Source organism: Microtus ochrogaster, linkage group LG2, assembly GCF_000317375.1.
Source record: "Microtus ochrogaster isolate Prairie Vole_2 linkage group LG2, MicOch1.0, whole genome shotgun sequence".
Taxonomy (NCBI): domain Eukaryota; kingdom Metazoa; phylum Chordata; class Mammalia; order Rodentia; family Cricetidae; genus Microtus; species Microtus ochrogaster.
In genome coordinates this window covers 31969113-31991209 of record NC_022028.1, presented here as the reverse complement: position 1 = coordinate 31991209, position 22097 = coordinate 31969113, and the positions used below count along the sequence as shown (strand labels likewise).

At 38.9% G+C, this 22097-nt stretch overlaps 1 protein-coding gene across 13 annotated transcripts in view; it reads right to left on the bottom strand.

The window, feature by feature from the left end:
- Positions 1 to 22097, bottom strand: part of Dock10 (dedicator of cytokinesis 10) — a 250045-nt gene that overhangs the window by 43102 nt on the left and 184846 nt on the right. For all 13 annotated transcript variants that reach the window (XM_026785421.1, XM_026785422.1, XM_026785423.1 and 10 more), the window contains exons 20-31: positions 21911 to 22034; positions 21604 to 21725; positions 21156 to 21242; positions 19016 to 19108; positions 18471 to 18589; positions 16470 to 16539; positions 13146 to 13259; positions 10884 to 10955; positions 6032 to 6178; positions 3450 to 3533; positions 2253 to 2349; positions 359 to 403 (exon numbers count right to left, since the gene is read on the bottom strand). In XM_026785421.1, the coding sequence (XP_026641222.1) occupies positions 359 to 403; positions 2253 to 2349; positions 3450 to 3533; positions 6032 to 6178; positions 10884 to 10955; positions 13146 to 13259; positions 16470 to 16539; positions 18471 to 18589; positions 19016 to 19108; positions 21156 to 21242; positions 21604 to 21725; positions 21911 to 22034 (1174 nt within the window). The remainder of the gene's footprint in view (positions 1 to 358; positions 404 to 2252; positions 2350 to 3449; positions 3534 to 6031; positions 6179 to 10883; positions 10956 to 13145; positions 13260 to 16469; positions 16540 to 18470; positions 18590 to 19015; positions 19109 to 21155; positions 21243 to 21603; positions 21726 to 21910; positions 22035 to 22097) is intronic.

Sequence of the window (22097 nt, the reverse complement as noted above, 5' to 3'; positions counted from 1 at the left end):
GGGAGAGTGGGAGGAGTGGGAGGCTGGGAGGCGGCGGAAAATTTTTTTTTCTTTCTTAATAAAAAAAAAGAAAATTAAAAAAAAAACAAAAAAACAAATATGTACATCCGGGAACTTTATCCATTGTACATATGAGGATAATTTCAGATGACTTGGGAAATTCAAACTGCGACACCTGGAGGATGAAATATAAAAGAACTAAAGGAAAGGTATTAAATTCTATGTGACAAGAGGAAAGTTCAGATAGGTGTTTGGATTTGTTGGTTATATGTTAACATATATGTGTTCAGAGAGTCTGTGCTCATTGACATGAAAATATGGCTCTGCTGTGTATGAAACATGAAATATGACTTTTTACCTGAGGCGTGTAACTCTTGAATTGATTCCGTAGGGGTCAGAGGATCTAGATTTGGAGTGAAGAGAGAATAATTTCAGACACACGCATACATCCATTAACTAGTTTAACTTACAATAGAAATTTAAAACATATTTTAAATTATTTGCTATTATATCACCATTTTTCAAGAAAAGTTAGGTTGTATGTCCCACGTACCCCAAAAATAATCTCATGCACAAAATTGTTTTAATTCATAGCCTTGTATTTGAGAGCCAGGTTTTTGAACCAAAAATCTGCCCACTATAAAATATATAGCAGTTTATCAGGACTTTTTCTGGTTTTTTGATTGAGAATGAGTAGATGGACTCATAATGTTAAAGGTTTGATCTCCTGAATACCTTAGCCAACATATCTAGCCAAGAATAACATGGTATTAACTTAAAAAAAGAAATTCTCCTTCTCTTCCTTCATCCTCCCCCTCTTTCCCTCCCCCACCCCTTATTATTTATTTATTTTTTCTTCAGTGCTAGGGATCAAATCTCAAGCTTCGTACATTTTAGGCAAGGACTCCACTACTGAGCTACACTTTAAGTACAAATCGAAGAACATTCCAAAGGAACAAAAACCCCCAAAGTGTTATTATTCAACTTAAAATTTCTACTCTTTTTCTCCACTACAGAATATGTTCAGTATACTAGAAGAAGAATGGTATGATGTTTATAGATTATATTTGAAATGGGAATAGCCATGTATTCTAGGCCTGGTGCTGTGATTTGCCTTCTGTCGTGTCAGTGAAAGTTGGCACAGGTATGAGAAGGCCCTTTGCCTTCTTAATTGTTGGTTTCTTGACCATTAACACGGCAGTGTAAACAGGCTCACCATCTAACTGAAGTGTACACAGTCTAACGGTCTAACTTCAAGTCCCTGACTCAATTTCAGTATTCTCTTTGTGTTTTGATGCTCAGTTAGTCTTTGATGTTTATATTCGCTTATGGTTTTCACCACAGACACACACACACGTGCATATATATAGGTTTTAAATGTGCATTTTATGTGCAGTATTTAAATGTAATAATGCATATCAAATTTAGTAAATGAACTGTGCTCCATTCTGACATTTTTACCCAATCTCTTTCTCTCTCTAGCCTAGGAGTGTCAAGAGTTTATAATGCTCTTCCCTCCTCCCTCCCTCCTTCCCTCCCTCCCTTTACACAACTCAGTTATAAGAAGTTCATTCTAATGTAATTATGTATGTTAATTAATAATCTCCATTGAAATTACACTCACAACCTTTTTCTCCCTGTTTTTAGATATCAAAATCAATGGAAATCTGCCTTTTGGAGCTAGTAGAATTCTAGATTACCGCTGGACCCTAAATTAACCTATAAGCACCACTTGCCCAAAGACCAGATAAATTCTTGAATTCTGGGAGCTGTCGTTCTTATAAAATAACAACAAACCCTTATGGGAAAGTATGGTGGCCTATGAGTTTTGTCCATATAAGCCCTGACAACCTGTGTCTCAGGGCACTCAGCTGGGAAGTCCCCATTAGTGGTCCTGACCAAGTCTCATCTTTGTAAGCATATAATCTTTTAATTAAGTAGCTTGCTTTAACTTGTCAAAATGGTAGAATTGGTTTTTCTCCAGTGAATCTCAGGATTAACAGCTACAATTCTTTGATTTATAGTAACAAGATTTAAAGTTTGGTTGCCTTTCTCTTTGATGAAAAGGGGAAGAGAAATACAGAGCTGTAGTCACCAACCATATGGGGCAACTTCTTCTGCATTTTTACAAGATTATTAGGTGTTCATACCCAAGTCACATCTTTAAACTGAACGGTTAAGGAAACTGGAGAACAGAGGCAGAACATACCATCAGGCATGGGAGGACTTAGGAAGCCATTGGGACTTGTTACCTGGAATGTTTGCCGATCGTATGGGGAGGCACAGAGGAATGAAGTGCTCATGTTGACAAACTTCTTGAAGAAAATCAAACTTATACTGGCATAAAGTCTGAAACAGAGGCATACAGAATGGCTACTGTTTGCATATCAGGAATGTTCATAAACATAAGCGGAAAGGTGTGCGCTTCAATTTGACCCCTACAAAGAAGAAATAGCTCATTTTCTATGACCACCAAATAGTTCTTTGGTGGGAAGGAGGCTGCTTTCTCAGAAGTGCTTCTTGTGGCTACACTCCTGATCTTGGTACAGTGCTCAAGGCCACCTCAGAAAAGGAGACCAACAATAACCCACATTCAGTTTCTATGAGAGAAAACCCCAACTCACGCATTTAGCTTATTTTGTTTTGTTTTTCTTTGTTGTTGTGAATGAAACTTTTATTTACATGCTGTATCTAGAAGCAGATACATACATTTTTATACATTTGGTTTCCAAAAAATATGCAAGAAATTACTATAATTTGACTACAAACTAAAACACATACTAAATCAATGGACTTGGATAGTTCATTCTGGGGTGTTCTCAGTACAGATGGTACACACCTGATTTGAAACGTAAAAAGTGTAAACTACAGCAATCTGGACTGCAGGCATTAATATTATAGCTCATCAACTATGAGACTTCTTTACCCAACGTGAATACATACTGTTAGGAAATTCTAAGACCTCCTTATTCTCTTCTGTTGGAGAATTTGGATCACTTTTCAAAAGAAGTACATGCACAGCACATACATACAAAGTACATGATGTACATACAAAGTACAATGAATGTAATATGTATGTACATGCAAAGTGCATACATACAAAGTACAAAAATGTCCTTTGAAATCCAGCACAATGAAATCTAGAAGATTGTAGGAAATTCTTTGAAAATATAACCTTGGGACATCTAAAATAAACATGTCGTTAATAATACATTATCTAATAAAGTTAGATCAAGAGAATATTAACAACTTAAATATCTATAACAGTCAATGAGTCTAAAATAGTCATAAGAAGCCTGTCAACAAAGCAAAGTCCCAAACCAGATAGTATAGAGCTTATTCTATGACTCGCTAGGTCAGTGTGTCAGCTAGATACACACAGAGACCCCTCAGTTAGTTATTGTGCTGGACTCGGCAAACCGTTCCTTCCGTCGCTGGTCAGGCCTTACCTTGAACTCCCCAGAGGAGAACATGCTGATATAACTGTTCACCATCTTAAACACAAATCCCCGGTCCATAAACGTAAAGCAGCGCTGAGAAGACAAAATTCCAAAGTCAAATCTTTTTGCTTAAGAGATCTTACAAAAGATGATTATATATTGAAGCAGAGTAATATTTAATTAAGTGTGCCATGTGTCTTTTAAAAAATCTATAAAGGACATCAGGACACCCATCTGCATTTAACAACTAATTAAACTTCCACAGATAGTATAAACACCTGAAATTCTAAATGCACACCTACCGGCTGTTGAAAATATTGCTTGGAATTTTGCAGAGAGATCTTTTAGACTTTCTCTTTCATATAGAAAGTTGTCACTTTGTAATTGTTTGATTACATTTTATTAAGGTTTTTAGTACATTGATCCTGGAGTTGTTTGGGTGGAGACCATCTGCTGCACACCCTGGGCTGGATGGAAAGTGGTGAAGAGACTAGCTGTCTTCATTCTTGTTCCTTCAACAGGAACTGTTCTCTGTTTCATCCAGGGAAGCACACATTGGAAGAAAAGAGAAGATCCTGCCATTTCAATCAAGGAACTGTTTGTATCTTGCTTAGTCTGCTGTCAGATTTTCCCAATCTAGCCAGGAAGATCATAGGTCAAATTTATAACAGGCACATTGATGATTATGGACTATATCCTTCATTCAGCATTTGGCAAAGTAGCTGTTTTTGCCAGTTCCCTTTTCACTCTGGACTCTGATCCTTCAGCTTGGTGTTAGGAACTGGCTTAAGGTGAGCAGTAAAAAGATTGTGCGGGAACATTCATTTATTTCCCAAGTACAGGTTATCTAGCCAAACAGATTAGATAGGAAGACATTCCCTTGTAGAAATGGGCTTAAGGAGTACAGAGATTTATAATGCAACGCCAAGAGGGCAGTGCTGGGTGAGAGAGCTCAGGGCTCTTCAGTTCCTGGAACTGGACCAAATCAAGACTTTCAATTTTACATTTTCCAAATCTGGTTTTCTTTTCTTTTCTTTTCTTTTCTTTTCTTTTCTTTTCTTTTCTTTTCTTTGTCTCTGCTACTTCTAATAATCATCCCAAAAGAATACCTTCTCTTCTGTGTCAATAAATGCCATTAAATTAGAAGTATGTGTGCATGATGGACATTTGTGATACAAAACAATGTTTCCATTCACAAACTTTGTGTGTGTGTGTGTGTGTGTGTGTGTGTGTGTGTGTGTGTGAAGATCATCCTGGATTTATTGTTGCTGCTATTATTAGATATATGTGCGTATTGTCAAACTATGCTTTCTCACCATTACCATTTGCTTTTTCATCTTGGACATTTTCCGTTGCCTCCACATGAGGTTATTCATAGACAGCAATAGCCTTTGTAGAAACACACTACAAATGAACAGCTGTCTTTCTGAACTAGCATCAAGCACCTAAGCCAAGAGGAGTATATATGGAGTCTTCTACCTCTCTTAGAAAATTGCTTAGTCATCTTTTTTTCTTTTGGTTTAGGAAAGAATATTACAGATGTTTCCTTAAATGTATTTTGCATTCAAGTTGGACTGTATATAAATTTGTTCATCAAATTTTCTATTCTGTCTAGGGTTTCCAGTATGCTACCAGTGTAGTGGAACATTTTATTCTCATGGGCCTTAAAGTGTAGTAGAAAATGAAGTCCCTTTTAGTGCAGACCATTCTTTTCTTCTCCTTGAATGGAAAAATTTTAAGGGAGAGCAGTAGTTGAGTATAGGAGCGGTGAAAGTGGAGATGGGAAACTGGGGGGCAGAAGGATGTAAGGAGATAGCAGTTTGATGGGACTGGGGAGACCAGAGGCCAGGGGAAAGTTTAACCAAAATGAAGTGTGCATGAAGAAGCTTTCTTGGAAACCCATGATTTTGCAACCCAAGTAAAAAATATAAGAGGAGGTAAGAGAGCACATGTGATATGAAAGATGGAGGGAGGAATTCTGGGAGCTAAAGGTTTAAGTGAGGATGGGGGCAGTGGGGTGAAGGAAAAGAGGGTTGTGGGTGGGTTGAAGGTAAGGGGGTCTGAAAAAGCCTTATGAATTACTGCTTGTTTGTGGACTAATTTGATTATAATTAGAAATAATTAAAAACAGCTTCATACTCAAATCGATCATTTTTCTATGAAAAACTCAACATTTTCAACAGGCTAAAGAAAGCCAGAGGCCACATAAGAAGAGTGCCATGTTCTTGAAGTGACTCTGTGGTGTTGTTATCTCTTCAGTGACTGATCTAAAATGTCACGTCACAGACAGAAATTCTCAAGAGATGACATCACTACTCCTTTCCACATCTCCTCTTGCTGTTTAAAATCATTTAGGAGCACCATGACCTGACAACATTTGCACATTTTAATCTAACCTTTATTTTTCTTTAACGACCTCTGAGTCGGGATGAAAATGAAAACAGATGCCAAGAGGCGAAATGTGGAAGTGGAAGTGTTCATCTCGCTGTGCGAGACTTCCTCATAAACAGAGATAAGATAATGGCGTCCAGCATGCCTTGTAACCATAGTCAAGGGGACCTGGACAGAGCTGGGGTCTCACAGAACTGTACCTTAAGGAATCTGGCAACGCTATGGTTCGCCCGTTTTGTTTCCTCAGGGGCTTCCTTGTATTTCCAAATCACGTGATCACACAGGCCCATCACCAGATTGTCTAGTTCACTTTGGTAAGGCTCCGGGAATCTTTGAGCTCTGGGAAGCTAAGGAAAGAATGTCACATTCATCATGGGTTGTGTGACTTACCAAGCCGGGACAAGCAAACTGAAAGACTTACCTTATTTTATAGAAAGGCAAATCAAAGCAGCTCTTGGACAACTTGAAAGCAGTAATAAAACTTAAAAGTCTTTTAAGTTTCAAGGTCATAATTCTACTGTTTTTATTAAATGTTCCCTTCAAGCTTGACTGCTAAATTTATACTTTTTCCTTAAAAACTATTAATCTCAAATACTCAAGCAACATGTGTAAGGCAAAATGTGAATAATTTTATACACTCATATATTCATTCCCTTCTCTTGCCTCCCAAGAAATTGCTATTAAACTTTAAATAAAACATATTCATTTTAAAGTGAGTATTATTTCAAAATAATTTTTAGTCAGATAACTCCATTTATCTCAATTTAGAATAATTTAAAAAAATACAGCAATCTTCCCAACAAAAAATTATGAGTACTCAGCCTTAAAGGAGACATCTATAGCAAGGCTCTCTCCCCATCCAAGCTAACATCACAAAAGAGAGGGTGGAAAGAATTTAAACCATGGAAGATTTGGAAAGGTGTGAAATATTGTCTTAAAATATGACATTGCTACGGCTACTGTGGTCACACAATGGGCATAGAAACCTGTACAAGATTGGACCCTTCAGATTTCAGTCATGGAGAGAGGAAGTGCCCACAAGACCCTACTTAATGCCCTAAGGAGAGAATGACTGTTAGTGGATGCTATAGAAGGCATGTAACTTTGTCTGATATTGTAGCCTATGAGAGACTAGATGAGAAGAAAAAGGGGAAAGTAAGGGAAATAAGAGAGGGTAATGGGAGTGGTGAATATCATCACAATATATCATATATATGTATGGAGTTGTCAAAATGTAAAGAAATATGATGCTAATGAATATCCAGGGGATGTCTCAGTTGGTAAATTGCCTTCTTTGGAAGTGGGAGGAACTGTAAAGGCTGGGCATGGTGGCTTGGTTCTTCAACCCTATCACAGGGGGTTCTTGGAGCTCACCGACCAGAAGGTGTAGCCAAACACTGAGCTCCAGCTCTAGAGAGAAACTAGAAAATACTTTGAAGACTGATTGATGTCAAGCTCTGGCCTCCACATGAACACACACACATGTATTCCTGCACACACACACACACACACACACACACACACACACACACACACGCACTCACACACTAATACATGTACATTGTACACATACAGAAACAAAAATGTAAAAACATGATAAATAAGAAAATAATTGGGTGGGAATAGTTACTGGTCTGTAACAGTTTCTGACATAGATTTTAGTGAGGCCTAACTCTATGGCTCCAGAATTACCACAGATAAGAAATATCAAAAGCTAAATAAATGAAAAAAATTAAAAAAAATCCGGATCCTTCTGACACTAAACAGAAGAGTTTGGGGGTAAAATTATATAGTATTTAATACAATTTTATGTCATGGTAGGATGTCAGAACAAAAGGGATGTCAGAACAAAAGGGGAGAGTTTGAGGTAGCTGGGCTGTCTTTTGGGGTTTATATAGGACCTTCCTATATGGTCGATAGACTCACTCATCTCTATAAGTTGGCTTTACCAATTAATGCCACTGCATTTGGAGTTAGAGCGAATTATGTAATTTTCAGCTGCAAGCACCCAGCCTCCCATGCTGTAAGAATACAAAACATGAGAGTTGTTATTACAGGGATTGTTTTAAATGGAGACTTAATAATGGAACTTTGGAGCTGACATTTCTTTCTGTAATGCCACTTGTATTTTGGGAGCCTCATCATTATTCTTTGTATGCATTTAAAATTTATTGTGGAAGTCATACAAATTGATGAAAGACACCCAACCTAATAAATCACATTTATCATTTTCATTCTTCTTCATATATCTTGGGCAATAAGGATAAATAATTTACCATTGCAAAAGCAGCAATCATTTATTTATTTATTGCATTTGTGTCTGCGGGGAGTTTTGTGTGTAGACAGGTATATTAATCTCAGGTGTCTTCTGGCGCCAACCTCCTCGTTTTATGGAACACTATCTCTCATTAGGGCCTGATGCTTGCTATTTACTATGCTTATTGGCCAATGAGCTCCTGGGAATCTCTGCCTCCACTTTCCAACACTAGAATTACAAATATATGCCACCACACCTGGCCTTATATATGGGTGCTAAGACTCAAACCTGTGTCCTTGAGTTTTTTCAGAAAGCACTTTGCTGACCGGGCTATCCCCCGGCTCAACAAACAATTGTTAAATAAGTGAAACACATTTGTAGATTCCTCTTTGGGTGTTCTTAATTTCTAAGACTCATGCCATATACCAGAGCTTATATTTTCTCCGTGGAGACATGTACAAATGCCGTAGATTTTGGTCTTCTCTTTCTTCCTCCCTCTGTAAGGCTTCTGTTAAAATTCTACTTGGGTTCTGCTCCTACTCTTAACCCAAAGGCATGTGGTATGGTAAATACACAAGGAACGTTTTCAACCATTCCCTGGATGAATATCAGGACAGCTTGAGGTGAGGGGTAACAGAGAAAGGGAGTGGAGCCCGACAGAGAGAGAGAGAGAGAGAGAGAGAGAGAGAGAGAGAGAGAGAGAGAGAGAGACCCAGAATCTCAGAATCAGTCTGTGCCTGAGAGCTGTCTCTTCGCCTCTTATGTTCCTCTCCAGGGCTGAGATTAAAAGCTTGCACTACTACCAACTGGTTTCTATGGTAAACTAGTGTGGTTACTGGGATCAAAGGTGTGTGTCACCACTGCCTGGTCTGTAAGGCTGACCAGTGGGGCTGTTTTACTCTCTGATCTTCAGGCAAGTTTTTTATTTTATTTTTTTTATTAAAATACAAAGAAGTTAGGATCAGAGAACTTCAAGATGAGGATGTTTGTATCTTTAAGTAGACACAATCCTGTCTCTGACCAGAGTTAACTTCTACATATAATACATATGAATTAAGAGGAAGCTAAATTAGAGGAAATCTTCCAAAAACTCTACTGAGTAACTTATATGCAGTAGTGATTCTATTTTTTTTCTCCCAAAGGTCTTATGGACATTTACCAAGGCTATGGATGCTGAAAAGAGGGGACATTCACACACTTGAAGCATATTGGACACAGGATCTACATGATATTCCTATCGATCCAAATCACTCTCATGTCTACCATGCTAAGAGTACAGACTTGTAGAAACTGAAGAGGGAATCTTGACCAAAGCTCTCATAGCATAAAGATGGGGTGGTGGGTGTCAAGGAACCACTCCAAAGTCATTTACCTGGTCCCAAATGTGGCGTTCGTGTAGAAGGAACTGACATTTGGTTAACACTGAACATGGAGCTCTTTCTTTGGAGCTGTCCTTGTGAGGATGCCAGAGGGAGCTCTGACACTGCCTATTCCCCACCAGGAAGGCAAGTCAGGACAATGTCCTTGATTTGCTATGCGCACCACATGCAATACTGTTCAGATGCTACTCCTGGTAGTAGTGGTGGCAGTGGTAGGTGGCGGTGGACGCTAGAGCTCCTCTCTTGGCTCTATCCAAACGGGGGCTGACAGCGGTGTATGAGAACTCAAGGCATTCCCTTGTGTGCTCACAGGTGGGTCCTCATTCCCTGACTGTGATTGTGATCACAGATCACATGGAGTGTGACCTTGACAGTGACTTTGGCTGCTGAAAAGTGAGGTTGACAGATATTCAAACCACTGTGGAAGGAGGGCCAGGGTCACACTCTCTGGTGGGTCACCAAGACCTTCCCAGCTATTAGTTAAGGTGAGAGGACTTGGAATGGGTTGCAGAGGGAGTTTAACTAGGCTTCTGAGAAGACTAGCCGCTGTGATGGGACCTGAAGCTAATTCCACCAACCCCTCCTCTTCTAAGAGAGGCCTATGAGGGCGGTGGAGCAGCAGATTCATGAGTATGTGCAATGTGTCATGATAACTGTGGACCGCAGAAGTCCAGATATTTCTTTAACTAATGGAAACCATGAAAAAAGCTGCCGTATCATGATATGGGAACTCTTTCAGCTAATTGCCTTCAAGATACTCACCCACTTTGGGCATGGTCTCATGTACTATTTATGCAAACAAAAAGCATGTGCAAGTCTCTTGGCTGCTGGATTCAGTTCCAGTTCCCAATGTATGCAGATCGCTACCCTTTCTGTGAGTGAGTTTATCCCCAAACAGATAAACCTTTGTTATACTTCATTCCAGGCTAGTGTAGAAATTTTTCATACTGCAACAATATTGCAACCCTAAACAATCCCTCATGGCTTCTTCCATTCAATGATGGAGCTGGCTGAGGCTTGCCAGCAGGACCTGTGCAGTGCCCAATTCCCTCAGCGAGCATCCTCTGCTTCCAGATGATGAACTGGCAGGGCGAATGCTTCATCAGTGCCAGGCTCATTTTAACCAACCCCCTTACTTGTTCATTTTCTCTAATCGGTGCCAGAGCTGCCTACCTCTTTTTCCATTTGTTCTTGAGAATTACTTCTCCCCAATAGACCCTTGCATTTGTAATTTTGTCTTGGCGTCTGCTCCCGAATGGGCCTTTATTAACATGTGTGATCTTTTCTTGTACTTAAAAAGCAATTAACCTAAATTGCTAAGGTTTTACATAGCCAATAAAAGTGGAACTAATGAGAGCATGTTCATTAGTGTAACTGTTGCATGATATTACATTGCTATATTACCTATGATCTTACCTGAATTTTATTTGTATCAGTCAAGTGCTGTGCCATTGATTTTAGAATAATTGCAAAAAAGAACCAAGAATGCTATAAGAGAAAAAGACAATAAAAGATTTATTAATCTATGTAAAAATAATGGTAATTATGACCGTTACTGTACAATATTCCTATTTTTTTTACCTTAAAGTAAATGAGTAAGTTAAATGGACCAGGGCTGTAACGTATTCTCTGTACCCTTAGGATGACTTTTGTCAAAGTTACAATTGTAACTCATATATTATATTTCATATATTTCAAATATATCATATATTTCAAATATATCATATATGATATATTTAATAATATCAAAAATTGAAGCTAAAAGATAGACAGTTCACTTGAGATGACTTTCTGTGCATTTGTTCATGAAAGATTTCTTCATGAGATATTATGTTTGCTTCACTTAAGTTAACAAAACTAAAATAAAGCTCTGTGGCAGGCTCACCATCAGGCTCTCAATTTTGTGCTAATTTTCTATGTGTTAACTATTTTCCCACTGATACTTACACACTGAAGGTGTATTTCCTTTATTCTACCACTGAACTTCCCATAAAATTTGCTGTTTCCTACCTATTCCCCCGAGACTGCCTTTTTAAATTAACAAAGGTTGCTTAGCGCCTCATGAGGAAGAGTCATTAGCATGGGGTCGGATCAGATCACTACATCTCATATTCAGCCGTCATGAACCTCGTTGCTGTACTGTCAGAGGACATTTGGATCACATCCAATTTTTGGCTGGTTCAGTGCTGGGGTAATTAGCACTTTGTCGATCATCACCTTAAGCCCAAGGGAGTGACTTAGGTGAAGGGTAGGAGGGCTGATGTCCATTCTAAAGAAGCAGATGTGGCTTAATGAAGGGATCACTTCACCGAAGAAATCAAAGTGTCTGCTCGACAGTGAAGGCGAAAGCCACACTATTAGGAATGTTTAAGGAATCCAAGGCATGCTGCAACCACCTCCATCTCTACTCCTGTCCCAAATGCACTTTTAGTCATTATACCAATTGCTCTGTCATTTGCTTCCATTTTCAGCAGACTCTTCACACCCATGTGGTCCATAGGCATGGTAGAGTGCTCACAGCTTCTCTAATTTCAGTTAACCCCTCCCATCCTTGTCCACAGTGGTGCGCTCGGACTCAGAACCGTGTTACAGCCTTACTGAACAGGTAAGGCCTTTCCTGGCCTGCAATGCTCTACTCTTAAAATCCCCATGGCCCTTCTCAAGTGTCTCCTCTCTCAGGTAACTTGCCTACCCTAGTAGAGGTGAAAGTCTCCCTTTTTGTCCTCTGTGTGCTCATTCCTTTTAACTGTTCCATGCTTTCTTTTCCCATTCGACTTGCCAGAAACATCTAATTATGTTTAAATCATATCAACAGCTCATTTCCCCCCAATAAGCTTCCAAAGGCATGGAATTTAGCCACTGCTCTAATGCATCCCAAGAGCCTAGGAGTCTGACTGCTTCAGGGTAGGCACCTGAAAGATACCAACTGAATAAATATAGTAAATTTACTCAGAAGGCTGCTAAAAAAACTACTTGGTTTGTCAGAATTAGATTTTTGTGAACTTATGTTGATGGCGTATGATGTCTTTCTAGATATTTGCAATCAGTTGAATCCAATCACATGAATCTGTTAAGTCACAATAGACAAAAAAAAATGCATCTAAATTCAGAGTTCCAACGTTGAATTATAGGTTTTTCATGGTGTCTTCTTCATGTCCCCACAACATTTCAACTTGAGACCAAAAACTGGCTGTCACTCACCCTCTATTGTCAATATGCCATTACAATCCCTTCTGAAGTATTTTTTCCTACTGTAAAGCTGTCCAAACTTTGTGCTACACTTACTGTTTGTGAATATTTCAGATAGTTCTTAACAGTAATTTATTCTGTCTTTAGATCAAAGCACTAAACTCAGGTGCAACCTGCTCCTCTCTGTTTCTTGATATAGAAGACCCTTCTTTTACTATATAATTTATTATAATTCAGTTTTGATATGAAATTTATGTTAGAAATTAGAAGGAAAATGACTTGTAGAAATCAGTGGGTCTTGTCACCTTCTAGTCATAGAGTTTTGTATCTGCTAGCAACTTATGTACTATTATGAAGTACTATATACTACTCATGTACTATTATGAAGTACTATATAATACTTCTGTACTATTTTGAAGTAATATATAATACTTATGTACTATTATGAAGTACTATATAATATCTATGTATTATTATGCAGAATATTACCTTTAGGACATGCTTGACTATTGTCGAATCATTTGACTTCAAAAGATCACTCAAATTTTTCACCAGCTCCTCATGTATCGTTCTCTCTTTGTAGGATCTGGTCTTGAATACAAACTGAAGAAGACCCAGAAAAATGAACAAAGTTAATTACTCTTAAAAGGCTTTGAAATCACTCATCTCTCATATTCAACTGCTTGTATCATCTTTAGTCATGGAATCGGTGGAGGCCTGATGATAAGAGTAGGGGCCACTGGCTTCTATTTGGGGGTCTTTGCAGAAGTAGGGCCTTGCTCACCTAAGCTCCCCTTGGCTCTCTTTCTGTAGAAATCAAGAGAAAGGGCCAGAGAGCCATTGAGCAGGGTCAAGGAATCATGGAGGGCTTGAACCCACCTACTTAGGACACACTCCCCTTCTTCCTTCCACTGGCAACGGGTGGCATGGTAGCAATTCTTCATCCTGAAAGGGTAGAGCACCCACTCAAATAGCCAAGTGGGGAAGCGGGTGCCTTCCAGAAGTGAGGAGGTGAATCCCCACAAGCCCAGGTTTTATCATCCTATGCTACACATAACTGTCAAGAGGTTGGTAAACATCAGCCATCAGTAAGAACACTTATGATGTTTACTTTCCTTTCTTCCAAGGACTTTCTTGGTGATAATTTTTTTATTTCTTCATATATTTTAAGAACATCAACACACACATATGAATATACATATTTCAAAAACACTAAATGTTTCATATTGAACTATAGTAGCTTATTTATGAGTCAGGTTTGCCTCAAGAAAGGGTATCGCTTTCATGATATTCACAATTTAGAAGAGACCACAACCTAGAGGGAAGGCAGGCAAGAGAACAGTACATTTCCTTTTGGATCTCTAACGCTTTCCTTGGATGTTGAAGCCCATCAGAACCATGGTAGGCCCAGAGGTTTGAGGCACATCTCAAAGGTGAGACAAAAATCTGATGGACTCATAAGACCAGCTACAGCTCAGGGTAATTCGTTTCCCCTAAGCACTGAGCTTCCTATGAAGACAAACTCACCACCAACTGTTGAATCCTATGCAGTTATTTAGCCTGAAGGGTATTTCATTTCCACTAGCCCTGGACTATTCTAACATTGCAAACCTGATTCTTAGAACTGTCAGGGCTCTGAGCCCCTGTGAAGCATAGCATTGAATTAGATTGGCTTAAACACACATCTTTGAAAAAGATATGGTGGATGTGTGCAGTTTTGATACTATAGATGGAGTGAGTTAGCAGCACTTGGTACCACTGAACTTGAAATGGTGTTTTGTTTTGTTTACTTGCGGTTAAATATAAATTACAATGATTATAACATCACCCAAGGATATACAAGCATGTCTTGGAATCAGCTCATCTTTTTTTTTTTTTTTTTTTTTTTTTTTTTTACAATTCTTTTAGGTATGGGGCTTAATATATATATCTATTTGTTAAATGTTTCCCTTCTGTCTATATACATCAGCAAAGTCTGATCACAGAGCTGGATCCTCATCTGGCCTGTTTCCTCTGCATCAGAGGAGACAGCTGAGGTTTGCGGGGGCTCACTTCTCGGGACACTCCACTGTCTAGACTCTAGGTTCTCACTTCTCAGTTTAGGGAATTTAATTTAATGACTCACATGTTAGTTGTACTTATTAGGAAGTATTTATTTCAAAATAAATTCTAAAATATATATATAGGAATTGTCCATCTGAAATTTCATGTAAGTATATCTCTGGATTTGAGCTACTTTAGAACAAAGGAGACAAACCATCCCTTTTGTGGTTTGTAGATTGTGACACTCTTGTCCAGGTATTTCATGATTCCTGGGTGAGAATGAAGCCTGGTCCAAGGTGTACTTCCAAGGGCACCACAGAGTAGGCTTCCGAGCCTTTAGGTTCTCACAGGAGCTGGCTGTGGTGATGACAGAAACCGCCACAACAACTGAAGTTCTTAGTATATTTTTAAACAACTCCATTGAATGAGGAAACGGATACTACAGTTGAAATGAAGTTTTCTGAATGAAGTGTACGATGATTCAAGGAACTGTTTTATTCTATTTGTTCTCTTTGTAGATTGAAATAGAAAGTGAGGGCTACGTATTGAGAAGATGAACTCCCTCCAGATAATTACATTAGCAAGTACACCCATCAGTCTACTAGCGAAGTAAGTGACGCCCCTCTATGAGGCAGAGTAAACTATAAGGTATTTGTAGCTGTAATTAGCTGTTGGTAATTAAAGTCAGGGTCCTAGCAGGCAAAATTCCATCCTAAGGAAGTAGCTGTGAAATGGCTCTTTCTAGCATACAGGCTACTATAAGAGAGCCATACATTCACGCTTTGGCATTTGGGGAAAACATCCAACATTTCTGGCAGAAAATCCATAGATAGGAATCCTTGCAGGTGGAATCCCAGAGTGGTTCCTTCCAGAATGAGATTTTTAAAAACAATTTCCTTTTGTAGCAACGTTTCTATGACACCAATCATTGTTTAAAAAAGAAGTTTCTGTAACAAAAGCCCCAATTTTTCTCCAGGCTCGTTTCTAAACATCTAGAATGTACATGTTTGTCGCTGTAGATGACTTGAATGTATTTTCTTTTAAAAAATAACATCTTGAGATATGCAGCCTGTGTATGCAAAATGGGAACGTATGTGTTATGAAGTAATTTAGGATGCTTGTATTTGCTTTCGATGAAAGGATGTTTGGAGCAGAGCTATGGGAATGCAAACATCACCACAAGTTCATTGGTATCAATCCACAGTCAATTGAAAATGAGACTAGAACAGCTCCAAGGGGACACTTGACAAGGGACACTGAGGAAGCAGTGCACACCGATGAGATGGGCAAATGGTTCATGCCAGAAGATAAAGGACTTAACATACCAGAAGCAGGTACAAATACACAGTAACTGGGAAAATGAAATAATGCCTGAGAAAACAATAAAAAGAGCTAAGAAAACATTACAGGAGAAACACAGAGCATTCAATAAACCCTCAGATGTGTCTTCCTTGATTAGCATCGAAGTTTCATATATTTCTAATGTCAACTTCAAAGCAGCAACACTTTTAGCTTTCTCTTCTGTCTTTTTCCACCATTCTGACATCAATATTCATTTCCACACGCACATAGCGTTTTTACGTTTAAACAGTACAGCTATCCCATTAATGCAAAGACATGGAATTCTGCTAAGGTAGACGCGTGTTCTGAACACGGTGGGCACCATCCAACGTCAGGGTGAGAACCTCCCTCTTAGTGCAGACAGTGCAGGAACGAGACAAGCCACACAGCACAGGGCGGATGATCAGTGCCCTACTGGCAACTCCCTACCTTAATGTATGACTGGACGGAATGGTCTAGCTGCTCCTCATGACACTTGGCCACAATGTCAGCCAGAACCCTGGAAAAGCAAAGATGTTCAGTGGCCTGGCTGAGGGTATAAAGATGCTATTTTATTAGAATACTTGGAAAATGGGGTATTTCATGAATGAGTGAATGCATGAATGAATGAACCAAATAGTTCACACTCTTCTTTGGCCTTCCTCAGTCCCCAGCGGAGGACACTTCATATATCTTTAACACCTGGGAGCCAACTTCCAGCACCATTTCCAAACAGAAGTATTCCAAGAATTGACTAAGCTATAAGGAAGGTCTTAGGGTGTAATATTGCGCTGGAGACGTTTTCTCTGAGCTGAATGCACTACTTGTGGTCTCTGCACTTGCTGACCTTGTCTTCCTGGAAAAGGGATCATTGTAAGTACCTAATTAGACTCTGATTAATGACCATGTTCCATTATAAAGGGCTCACTTTCCAACCTGTGAGCAGAAGACCTATTTTTGGAAAAAGAGATTAGGTTAAGCTGTGTATTTCCGTCATTAGCTGGGCTAGGGTTTCACGAGGCAGTGGTACAGTGAGAACTTTTCATATTAACATGACCAGTCACTGCCTTGGAGAGCTTTGGGAAAACTCAGAAATTCTAACAGATCTCTAAACTGCAATATTTAAAAGTTTTGTCAACATCGACACATACACTCGGATGAAAGGGACACTAGCTGGATGGAACCATTGGGGATTTCCAATCTGGGCTCAGAACTGGATCTTTGGGGAACTGATATTGACACTTTATTTTCCAAGAACTTCAGGGTTTTGTTTTAAAATCAAGGTTAAAAACTTCATTGTAGAAAAGATAACTAATATGTCTTTGAGCAAGGAAGATACAGTCAACATTTTAATGCTAGCTGTGATTTTCTTTAGAACGCTATGGCTATTTTTGAAGTAAAAAACAAATATATGATCAAATTATTAATTCAAAATAACATAAATGCAGAATTCTGAGTTCATTACTAGACTTATTAGTGATATTGGTAGAGTATGGTGTGATCAAATTTAACACAAAAGAAAAGAAATGGTGCAGTCAGGCGATGGTGGCGCATGCCTTTAATCTCAGCACTCAGGAGGCAGAGGCTGGCAGATCTCCATGAGTTCGAGGCCAGCCTGGTCTACAAGAGCTAGTTCCAGGGCAGCTAGAGCTGTTACACAGAGAAACCCTGTCTTGTAAAACAAAAACACAGACAAACTTTTTGTGGGACAGTGAAATGATACAACTATTCTGGCAAACAATCTAGCAGGTTCTGAAAAAATATTCTAATGCTCAATCAATGAGTTGTATACTCATTGTGTTATCATGGATCCAAGTCAGAAGTAAAGCATGAGAGCTACATTGACATAGAATTTACATAAGAGTATTTATAGTGACTTTATTTGTTATAACCCCAAATGGGAAAATTCAGATATCTTTCAACAAACGAATTCTTAAACACACTGTGGTACAATCCATATCATAGAATACTACTCATCCATGAGAAGAAGTGACCTACTGATAAGTGGGTAGCCTGGGTGGATTTTTAGAGAATTGTGATGCATGAAAAAGCTAATGCCAAATGATTGCACATTGTGTAATTTCATACATACACAAATGTGTGTGTGTGTGTGTGTGTGTGTGTGTGTGTGTGTGTGTGTGTGTGTGTGTTGACAGTGGGGGATACTAAGTAGTGAAGAAACTTTTTCTCTCCATATTATCCATTTTAACTGCTTATGAATCTACAGTTGTCTCAAAACAAAATGTTTAAAACACAAAAGAAAAAATCTAGCATTCTGCTAATGATAATAGTCAGGGGTCTGAAAACAAGGGCATGAGGGTGAGAAGTGCTTAAATCTGAAATGCGTGTTCACATGAAATGTACACAAATATGGATAGTCAGAATCATAGCATCAGGATCCTGTCTGATCAAAGGTTCTACAGTCTGGGCCCCCAGTGTTACTATGGATACCTGGTGACGGTTGCACTGATTTCATCTTCCTCGTTCTGCACTAGAATTTTGAAGAGCTGATTCAAGATGATGGGCAGGAAGCTCATGATGGAGTGGATCTTGTCCACATTTAATAAGTTCTGCAGTGAATTGATGGGAAAAACACAAATGAATAAGCGGGAAGTAGTTCAGCACAGTCTGCAGGTGTTTTCAGGACTGTGATGTGATCACGTGATCACCGTAGCTCCCCTTTATCTGACCACTCGCTTTCCTTCTTTGCTGTGGCAAAAGGTGTAGGTTATGTTGAAAGGATTTTGCTTAATTAGCAATGGTAAGTACATTCTAATTTTCAATTGTTTTTGTTTTGGATAAAAAACTGATCTTTGCCTTTTCTCCTTTTTTTAATATAAACAGAATTATGTAGAAAGAATGAAGTAAAACTCATTGGCTCTCTGATCTGCATTTTTAAAATCCTTAAAAATCTTTACTTCTTAGTTTTCAGTGGCAAATAGGATTTATTTGCCAGTTTCTATCCCACAAACCGTTCAATCTGCATGTCATGTTACCTTACAAGCAAGGACAAAACCCGAGGTAGGTGACTGAGACATGTCTTTTTCTCTTTTTTGGCACTGATGGAAAAATGCATTCACATGTGGGTCCTGCAAAGGCAACAGAAGTGTTTATTGTGGTGGTGCATAGACTCAGAGCTAGGGCGGCAAGCACTTCTAAGAATGATTTCCCAAGAAATCAGACTTAGAGCCTTTTTTTCCCCTGTGGACAGAGAGCTCAACTGAAGACCCCCAAGTGACTACAGCACTCTGGATGATGATGCCCGCACATTTCATACTCAGCTCTCTTATCCCTCTGGCTCTGACTAGAGAGTGACATCCCCTGGCTGCCTGCCTCCCTTCTTTCCTTTCTTCTCTCCCTCCTTACCTACCTCCCTGCCTGTCTCTCTTTTCCCCTTCCATCTTTTTATTCATCCCTCCTTCTCTTTATTCCTTTTTTCAATGTTCCTAATTTCTTCAGTCCAAATTCCAGAGATCTTTAGAAATCTCTCTTGCACCATGCTGTCTTTGACATGCCTAGTAACATTTCCAGGTTTAACGTGTCTGTATCAGCCTGGAATCAGGACACAACAAAAACTGCGACATGCATACATCCCAAGACATCTTGGTTTTGAGCTGTTGAAATCTGCTTGGAATTTCTCCAAGTTCTGAGTTGAGTTATGTTTCAAATGATTTTTCTTTCAATCAAGTGAAAGAAAATTTAGTTTTGAGAACATATTTGTGATTTTTTTTTTGAAGTAAATTCTAGACGGGCATTTGGCATGTGTTTTCATTATACTGGCATTTGAGTGGTGATGTTTCCATTTCCTATTTATTTCTTAATTAGAGACAGTTGTTTTCCTCTTAGATATGTCTCCATATATTTGGCCAGTTAGTTATTATTTAGGGAAAGCTGGCTGTGTGTCAGGCCCCTGGTAGGCCTTTTCGACAGAAGAAAGGCGGGACAGACAGGATTTGGGATGAACAGGATCACTTCACCTGTGGACTGTTCACCATGACTATGTGCTTCCACATGCACCTGATGATTTACAACTTGAGAAGTGCATCACAATAAAAACAAGATGCCATCTGTGCAGGTTACAGGACAGCACAGCACTGTCTGCAGGTTCAGGGAACCAGGAAGACTTAGGAGAAGTGACAATTGATCTAATATTGGAATGATCAGGCTGAGTCAACCAGATTGATGCGCAGAAGGCAGGAAGAAAAGACAGGTGCCTTCCTATCTGGCTGAGGAAAGGCAAGTAACCAAAGCATCTTGGGAAACGGAGTATGAGTTGGAAACCACAGTGTGGGGAAGCCTTGGACCTTGGCAAGCAAGATGAAGTGGGGTAATTAGTTGTGGGACCCAGGACTAAGGATGAGGATGAAAGTATCGTTGAAACATTGAACTTCGTTGATTTTAAAAGCGTATCTGTGAATCTTTATCTGTATTATCTATGTGCTTATCTCTATGTGGTCTCTGGATTATTTCATCATTCTTAGGAATCAAATATGTGGTTTAGATAAAACAGTATGAAACAGAAAAGCTGCCTTACAACAGAAAGAATAAAATTACAATTTAATAGTTATGAATGTGTAGACAGCACGTGATAGCTCATGAATTGCTTTCACGTGAATTTTCTTATTTTGCTTTCCATCAAAAGCTTAAGTAGTGATATTTTATGTGTACCATTTTCCTGATGAGGACTTAGGAACCACAGAGGTTAAAGTGACTTGTTCAGCAACAAAGTCAGCAGCTGGCCAAATTGACCCTCCAGTGAAGTCCTGTCTATCTCATTGTCCTGGGTAGGCATGGGAATTAGACTTAGTTTCGTGGTAAACGTAAAAAGTATTTTTTTAAACCATCGAACAGGTTCTAGACCTGGGTGTTGTAAGTATGAGGAAATCATACTATGAGCGAATGGCCACATTCTAAAGATGGTTCCGTATTTTGGCCTCAAGTTTTATGACTTAAGGAGTTAGGGCATTTTGTCTATCTCAAGAGGTGAAGATTACACTTTAAGCATTTTTCTTGACAAGTTCAGCCACCTGCCCCTTTGACAACTCATGACATGATGCGTTTCTCCCTACAGATGGAGGACTCACCATCCTATTTTGCATCATAGTCTATGTCTCTATTGTAGGACATGGTACTCACCTGAGTGTTGACTGTTGATACAACAAATGTTGACACTTTGAAAAGTGGCTTCCCACCATCGACCCATTTAACATCACTTCCACCATGCTGCAAGAAAGAGTTTGCTACCATCACCGACAAAATGAGATAAGGGAATCAGATCATTTAATTTATGTTAATTTGCTGTTCTGAGTCATTATTGCCACATCGCTCTAGAGATGGGAAAATGTGCAAATTCATTTGGAAGTTTTGGAGAGGAGACTGACATACTTTCATAGAGTCATTTTTTAATGATTAATTTTTAGTGGCCACAGTAAAATAAGAGTAGGATTATTGTAGGTTAACTTCATAAAATTGCAATGGACACACACACTATCATGCTAGTTTAAATAACAGAGTATAAAGGATAGCCTTGTTTCATAGCTGATTTTTTAAAAAAAAAATTTGTAAATTATACACTATTCAATACCTTTCCACTTGCAGAATCTTGAATGCTTAAATAATTAGGAGGCAGGGTGGTTGTTATTGGGATATTATACTCCTGAGAAGCTATTTGATCATGTTTCATCAGAGGAAGCCATGCATATCCCACTGCAAAGAAGCAACACGAAGAAGGTTATGAACACAAACCTCTATGCTAAGAAGTACAAATGTACCCCTCACTATAAACAGCAACTTCATTTAAGAATCAATAAATCATATCTTTTGAAAATGGTCTCCAACTCAAGTTAGACATATGTCACGTTGACCTGTTTTGGGTCACTTCTTGTAAGTACCTGAAGTCTCCAGGGACTCTTTCTTTTTGGCGTTAGCTTTGGCATTGATGTCACACGTGATGTGATAAAAAGAAAACAGAAGGTGGTGCTTTTCATGGAGCTGTGTTGGGAGCTCAATTTTCACCTGCAGGGAAAGACACCACATTTGGGTTGAGATTAAAATCATTTGCTTAATGTCAGCACAGGA